General features: G+C 43.8%; 1 protein-coding gene across 2 annotated transcripts in view; it reads left to right on the top strand.

The window, feature by feature from the left end:
• The first annotated feature begins 335 nt into the window (after positions 1–335).
• The window catches only part of THBS2 (thrombospondin 2), a 32,750-nt gene continuing 25,117 nt past the window's right edge, over positions 336–7,968 (top strand). The window contains exons 1-4 of one of the 2 annotated variants that reach the window (XM_050972470.1): positions 336–362; positions 1,721–1,795; positions 2,707–3,263; positions 4,730–4,814. In XM_050972470.1, the coding sequence (XP_050828427.1) occupies positions 1,726–1,795; positions 2,707–3,263; positions 4,730–4,814 (712 nt within the window). In that variant the 5' untranslated portion in view covers positions 336–362; positions 1,721–1,725. Of the gene's footprint in view, positions 363–480; positions 601–1,720; positions 1,796–2,706; positions 3,264–4,729; positions 4,815–7,968 lie in introns of those variants that run through there. The other variant, XM_030236122.2, reaches the window with a different exon arrangement.

The following is a 7,968-nucleotide window of genomic DNA, read 5'->3' as shown; positions in this document are numbered from 1 at the left end:
ATAACTGAGCCCTGGAGAAGGTCGGATTTTGCCGCGGTGGCCGCAGGAGCACCGAGAACTCAAGCGACAAGTGTCCCCGGGAGAGCCGGGCCGGCCGGAGGGGCCGCGGACACACTTCTCGCCCGCGGGAGCCCGGCTGGCCCCGACGGCGGGTCCCGGCCGCGCTCCTGCCCCGCCGCGGGGCCTGGCGCCGCCTCCCGGGGGCTCCGCCGCGCTCGGCCCCCGCCCCACCGATCGCGGGCTCCCCTGCCCACCCCTCCTGCTCCTAGCCCGGGGGGAAGGCCGCTGCCGCCCTGCCCGCCCCCCGCACCGCCCCTGCACCGCCCGCCGGGGGCGGGCCCGGGCCGGCGATGGCCCCGCAGGTAGGCGAGGTGGGGAGGGGGCGGCGGGGTTTGTGTCACCGCCGCGGAGGGGCGAGCCGGGGGCGCGCCCCGGCGCCGCTGATTGACAGCGGGGCCCGGCCCGCAGCCCATAAAGGCGCGGGGCGCGGGGCCGTGGAGGGACTTGCGACGGCGTCGGCAGCAGCGCCTCGCATCACGCTCCGCTCCCGGCCGGCCTCGCCCCGCAGAGCCCCAGCGGCCGTCGGCTCCCCGATGCCAGGTGAGGTGCAGGGCGGGGAGGTGCCGTGCCCGCCGCGGGGCCCGCTCGGCGGGCGGAGGAGGCTGTCAGCCCGCTCTGCCGCCGCCGCTCGGAGCTCGCCATGGGCGGTCAGCCCGCTGCCCACGCCGCCGGAACGCGGGGTGCGGGGAGCAGCCACGGGGCAGGCGGTGTGTGGCACCTGCCCGTGGCAGCCCTGCCGCCGCCGCGCCCGCCGCCCGGGCAGGGTCTGTCCCGCCGGGAGCCCCTGGGCTCGAGAGGTGAGAGAGGCATCCTGGCGGCCGCCTCTCGTTGGCCGTAGCGGTGGTACCCCGGAGATGCCAGGTAGTAAGAGCTCCGTGTAGAATAAAGAAAATGTAGACAGCAAGCGCTGGCGGCATCCCTGAGTCTTTGCAATAATGTGCGGAGTTGGCAGTGCTGAAGTTATTTGGCTGTACGCAGAGAACTGGATTTCTGCGCGTTCCGGGGAATGCTTCATTCATTGTGAGCTGAGACACATATGGAGATGCAATTATGTGGTTTATAACTGCAGAGAGCTACAGGGCAAACCCGGCATCACGTTAAGAGTCACTTTATCCAGCTGTGGTTGGGTACAGAGGATTGTACATATTTTTATATGTATGGAAGAGAGTGTTCGTATCCTGGCACTGAAAAAGGTACTGAAAAGTACCCCTATTACTTGGAGCTGTCATCCAGTTTAGATCCCAATATCCTACAAGGATTTTTGGCTGAAAATTGTGCTCCAAAGTAAGGATGTGCTACCAATAAGGTGTATCTCCTGTAGTGTCATACAGTCTCTATGCCAGCTACTGAAATTTCATTAAGAAAATAATGATCTATTTTCTCTATATTTTCTCTATATTTTCCCTTTCCTTTTTATTAGAGACATTTCCATAAAAAGGACCTTCAACTTTTATAATTCCTCTTCCCTTCACCTGATATCACATTTTACTTCTGCCATCAAGAATAGACCCAGAATAAGTGTTACAAGAATCAATCAAAATAAAAATTCTGATTTTATATATATAGTTGCTGTTTATGGCATTTCATGAGGAAAATTGTATTATTTATAGTTGATAAATATAATTTCCCTAATACTTACTACTTTTTGGATTATTCATAGGAGTTATGCTGAAGAGGAGAGAGTTGTTGTGGCTTGCTGTCTTGATAACCCTGTGGGTTTCCTCAAATGCTCAGGGTAAGTTCCAACACCTCTTAACTGCATACAGACTAACTCCAAAAGCTAAAAGTTGTAAAAAGTTGGCTTACCTGAACTACAGTGGGCAAAGTAATCATAAAGGATTTTTTTAGAAGTGCCTGGGATATTTTTAGTAGATATACCTTGCCAGTGCTAAATGAAGATTTCTCAATATATCTCAAACTTGCTTTCTTTAGAAATTACTGATTAAAATGTATATAATCCCAGAAATAATTGATGTTATACTTTTCTGTGTGGTGGAAATGTATGGTGAAAGTAACATAAACAGAATCACTGAGTGTGATCAACATTTTAAAAAGATAAAGGTAGAGAAACAGACATCTACAGACCAATATAGTTAGAATACAAATTGGCACAGTGCCAGACCCTCATTTACATCTGATTTTTTGGTTACAGTCTTAAAAGGAAAATCTCTTTATTTTTGGCATCGTTGTGTAGGCACATGGACTCTCATAATTTGGTTTTCCATTATCTGGTAATCAAAATGTAGAAATTACCTCAAGTTCCTTATTCAATCATATATAAAAAAATATTTAATGAATAAATTGCTGCATGAATCCATGTGTAGGCACATACATGGCCTACAGAATAGATATATATGTACAATATAGTGCTACAAAACATGAAGCTATATGTATAAATGTATAATGAAAAGTGTTTGTACACACAGAAGGAGACAATTTTCATGTAAATGAAAATGCCAGGCAGAAAATATGGTTCACCTACCTTCTTGTAGGAACAGTTCCATTTGTGGAGGCCAGAAAGTACTGGGCTTGCTCTGCTGGTCCTTAAGGTCTGTCATACAATTGCAGTTACTAAGTGTACTGTACTGTGCTGTTTCTTGTAAGACTTCTTGTAGACACATTGTCACATGCTGTTAACTTTTCCAGATGGTGACAAGGAAGAGGAGACCACCTTTGATTTACTTCAAGTCAGTAACATAAACCGCAAGACCGTTGGAGCAAAGGTGTTCCGGGGCCCGGACCCCACGGTGCCAGCGTACCGGTTCATTCGCTTTGACCACATACCTCCATGTAAACCCGAGAAACTAAAAAAGATCCTAAAACTAATACGGCAGAATGAGGGCTTTATCCTCTCAGCCACCCTGAGGCAGGACAGGCAATCCAGAGGCACTCTCCTTGCTTTGGAGGGTCCTGGCATCAGTGAGAGGCAGTTTGAGATCATTTCCAATGGCCGGGCCAACACCCTGGACCTTATCTATTGGGTGGATGGCTTCCAGAATGTGATTTCCCTGGAAGACGTGGACCTTGCTGACTCCCAGTGGAAGAACCTCACCGTGCAGATAACGGGGGAGAACTACAACCTCTATGTTGGCTGTGACCTTATTGACAGCTTCATCCTGGAGGAGCCTTTCTATGAGCAGCTGAAAGCAGAGAGCAGCAGGTTGTATGTGGCGAAAGGGTCCACTCGGGAGAACCATTTCAGGGTAGGTGACCTGCAGAACCTTGGGCCTCTGGTGTGGTAAGAAGGTAACTGCAAGTAGTTTGGGAAGATGCAGTGGGCACAGTTTTGTTGTCCCGGTGCCTCTTGGATTTGATGGGGTCACGGGTGTTCCCAAGCAGACTTTCTTCAGAGTGTGCTTTTATTAACTGCTGGATCTGTGTTGTATGATTTTGAGGTTTCTGAAAGCAAGGGCAAAGCAAAATCTAAATCCAGAAAAGGTGTGCAAAACCAATTTTTGGGTTTCCTGTGCAACCATCCCTTTTCTCTTCAGGATGTAAAACTTCTAGAGATGTTGGGTTTTTGTGGTGATCTGTTGAATTTTTTGCAAATTTCCTGAAGAACTGTTTTTACATTGAACTAATCTATTCAAATCATGAGAACATGTCAATATTTTTATTTTTCTATTTGAAAGAAGAAGAAAACAAAGAATTTTTAATGGAGCTGAAGCATGTGGTGTTGGTCCATCCTGCATCAGAACATCCTGTTTTGCCATTTTGAATGTTTCTTTTCAATTTAAATTTTAAAAAGAGGAAAAATTTGAGAAAAGAAATACAACAAAAAGTTTTGATCAGTCCTGTAAATGAAATTGTTTTCCTTTTTGTGGAAAACATTTGAGATGAAGCAATTACCAGCTTTTTGGTTTTCCTATCAAATGAAAGTGACCTTCTGCCTCATAATCTAGTGATGTGATCTGGTCCAGCTGCTTTAAGGATGGCTTCTTTTCAGTCACAGCTGAAGTCAGACTTGAACTCATGGCTCCAAAAATTTCAAAAAGCCCTTTCTTTCTCATGTTGTGCCATCTAGTTTTCAGCCAGAGCCTGACATTCTGGAGTTTGGCTCCATGGGATGACCAGTTTTGCCAGGGACTTCAAAAGTTCTTGCCCACAGCCTCTCCATTCCTGCCTCCATGACTGTGTTACTCTGGTTCTGAAGCTGTACAGCTAAGTGGCTCACTGAAACAATCTGGGTTTTAATTTATAATTTTTTTTTTCTTTGAGGGTTTTTTCCCAATTGAAATAGATACCAGTCTGGTTTTAGAGTCTTGTCTCAGGATAGAGTCAGCACAATTGAACAGGCAGTGAACTGTGGTGCATGGGAATGATTGGCTAAGGATGGAAGTGTGATGGTGCAGAAAAGTTGGCTTTGACCCTATGACAAATCTAAAATTTACTATGAAAATGGAGATTTGAGCTTGTAGCAGATTACTATCTTTTATAATTACATGTTTCAGAACATATCTTTGTGGCTTGTAATACTGAAATTGTCTATAACAAAGCTATAACCACTTTTTTTTTCCTGTGTGTCAGGTTTAATGCCTTGTAGATTGCTTTTTATGTGTTTGCTTATGTCTGAATCCAGTCAGTAGCATGGAATTGAGATAGATCAGTCATTAGTTACTCAAAAATTGATCTTACTGCTGTTAATTGATTTTTAAAATTATTATTACAGGGTCTTTTGCAAAATATTCAGTTAATCTTTGATACTTCAATAGAGGATGTTCTGCGTAAGAAAGGATGCCAGAGAAGCCAGTCAAGTAAGGCTTTTTTTATTTGGTTAATACTGTTCAGTTGAATATGAAAATTAGAAATGTCAGTTGTGAAATATTATCCTAAAACCAGGCAACAGATCCCTTTGAAATGAAAAGGAGAATAAGTTGCTTTTTTGGTGGTAAGGGGAAGAGCTTATATGTTTATATTATGTCATTTCTACTTTCTAGCCTATTATTTCAATTCAGTTACTTAGGTTTATAACTCTGAACCTCTGTTTTTAAGTTGGGGAAAAAAATCTGTTGAGCAATAAATTAGTAGAAATGAAAGGGAAAAGAGCGCATGTAGGAAAATACATATTTTCTTACATGAGTTTTCTGCAATTTTTTGCACACCAGACAGGTAGTGTTGCTTCTGCTGCTGTCAATGGGCCCACAAACTAGTCTGCCATTTTTAATGATGCTGAATTCTTTGGCAATACCTTTGGCTGAAAGAGGCTTTGGGTTTGATTCCCAAAGTATTGTTAATCAAGACAGCCTCAGGAAAATAAGAAATCAAAGGAAGAGATATGGAAGGCTTGCATGTTATGGGCTGACGTGTTCTTGTTAGTCCAGTTCATGCTTACCCTGGCAGGAGGGGGAGCACTCTGTGTGTAGTGGATTCCCTATAAAAAAATTAGGATTATTTGTTAAATATGTGCTAAGGTTTTCTACTCAAGCTTCTAGGAGGTGCTGACTGTTTTACATCCCAGTGCTTGTAGCTGACAAGAGCTCAGTCAAGAATCAGAGCCAGCTCAATCTGTCAGAGGAATGTTGTGGGTGCACAAGACAGGACTTCAGGGTTTTGTTTGAAACTCCTGCCACCTGAAATGTCATTATTTCTGTTACTTTGCTCAGATATATAGTATATAGAAAATCAGGTAAGTAGATTGAACTCAATTTTTTCCTTGTTTATGCAAAACCCAGAAACTAAATGATAGCAGATCTTGACTTCTTCAAAGGAGTACTAAATGTTTTGAAATATCACCAAGTAGAAATGCAATGTTACTGTTCCTCTGCTATGAAGAAGAAACCAGTGGGAGCCTAAAGGATTAATTGAATTCTTCATGCTAATACATACCTTTGGAGGAATTCTTCTACAGCTGTAAGCTGCTGATAACCAACAGATAATATTTCCTTAATCTATTTTTATCACATCTGTCAATTGCCAAATTTTCAGTGCTATAAATTATACAGATTTGGGGTTTCTGTTTTATCCTTACTGGGGATTATTTAGCAAATAATTCAATTCACAGTATTTCTGCTTTTACTTTGCAACACCAAGAGAATAATACAAGATGGAAATTTCTTGTGCAGTAATAGAAGAGAATGAATAGCATAGTGAGGCCATCAAAATTACTTGAAGTTTTTATGTGCATGTCAGAGTCTGACATTGCCTATCCTGCTTAATTACATACTCATGGAATGGGTCAGGCTGAAAAGGACTGCAGGGCATCATTGGTGTAACTTCCCTGCTCAAGGAGGGTCATCCAAGGGCATGTGGCACAGAGTTGTGTCCAGATAATTCTTGAATATCTCCACTGAGGGAGTCTCCACAATCTCTCTGGGAAGCTGTTCCAGTGCTTGGTCTCCCACACAGTAAAGAAGTTCTTCCTCATATCCAGGTGGAACTTCTTGTGCATCAGTTTGTCCTTTGCCTCTTGTCCTTTTGCTTGGCACCACTGAACAGAGCCTGGCTCCATCCCCTTTAGATATTTATACACCTTGATGAGGTCCCCTTTCAGTTGTCTTTGAGGCTGAACAGGCCCAACTCCTTCAGCTTTTCCTCATAAGATGGAGGCTCCAATCCCTTAATTAACTTTGTAGTCTGTGGTTGGACCCAGTCCAGGGTGGGTATGGATATATTTCTTGTACTGAGGAGCCTAGAATTGGACACAGCACTCCAGCTATGGCTGAGGATGATGAAAAAGGGCAGAATGGCTCTTCTCTGCCTTTGTCTCCAGCCTGCTGAGGTCCTTCTGAAGGTTGGCACAGCCCTCGGGGGTACTGGTCACTCCTCCCAGCTTTGTGTCATCTGTGAACTTGCTGAGGAGGCATCTGTCCCTTCACCTAAGTCGTTGATGGATAAGTTAAACAAGACTGGGCCCAGTATTGAAACTTGGGGCATGCTGCTAATGACAATTACCACAGTTGAAAAGCCATGAATGATCTTACTGACTAAAAGATATTTTCCCATTTTGGTGGCAGACTTGTTGAGCTTAAGTACAGGCATTAAGATGACATATTTGTGTGTTAATGTCCATGACAGCAAGGCTGATGTTACCAATGAAGTTCCCTCAGCCCTAAGAATGCAAAAGGAGACAGGACTGTGTTTTCCCAATGTGTCTTTAAGCCTAATATGGGAATGTGGCATATGGTGAAATGGTGGCTTGTGATTGCTGTTTGGTTGAGGGTAGGAAAGTATGTCTGTAGTGTGGTGACTTCTAATCCTTTAGGCAGGATTTATACACTGCACTGGATAGGAAAGATGACAAAAACACACCTAAGTAGGAACATCAATAAAATCCCTTCTTGAGTTGTATCAACAGAATGATATTTGCATATGTGAGACAATGCACATTTTATTCTTCTGGTTTCTCATTTTAATCATCTGGTCCTTAGGAAATTAGCAGGAAGCCAGCAGCAGAGAACTGATTTCCCAGTGATCCCCAGGCATCTTCTTTCAGTCACTGCCAAGTACCAGTAGGAAGTGAGGATTTAGTTCTTCTAACATAGTTTTGGTTTATGTTTCCTGCTGAGATTGCAACTTTATTAATGTCCTCAGAATGTTCCGGTCAAGGCATACTCCATGTTGGCTTGAAAAATATGAAATTAATGATCTGAGAAGTGCTGTGGGGGGATCTGAGAAATCTAGTGTTCCAATGTGGTAGGAAAATTGCATTCTTTCCAGGGAATCAAAAAGCAGATGAAATAAACTGTTATGACACAGAGTTCTGATCTGCTATGTGGTTTTCTACCATACTGTAAATGAAGCTGGACAATTGCTTCAACTTTGGAAAACTGAGAACAATTTTTTGTAGACCTTGGCTAGTGGCAGATGTTTCATAGCTAATTTAAAAGCACATCAAGCCAATAATTTTAAGTTTGGTTGAGAAGTAATCACTTAATGTCATATTGTGGGTTGGTTCTTTCTTCTTTTATT

The sequence above is a fragment of the Serinus canaria genome, chromosome 3, assembly GCF_022539315.1.
Source record: "Serinus canaria isolate serCan28SL12 chromosome 3, serCan2020, whole genome shotgun sequence".
In the NCBI taxonomy this organism is placed as follows: Eukaryota; Metazoa; Chordata; class Aves; order Passeriformes; family Fringillidae; genus Serinus; species Serinus canaria.
The sequence above is the reverse complement of the archived record's forward strand: the minus strand, read 5'-3'. Positions and strand labels throughout refer to the sequence as shown.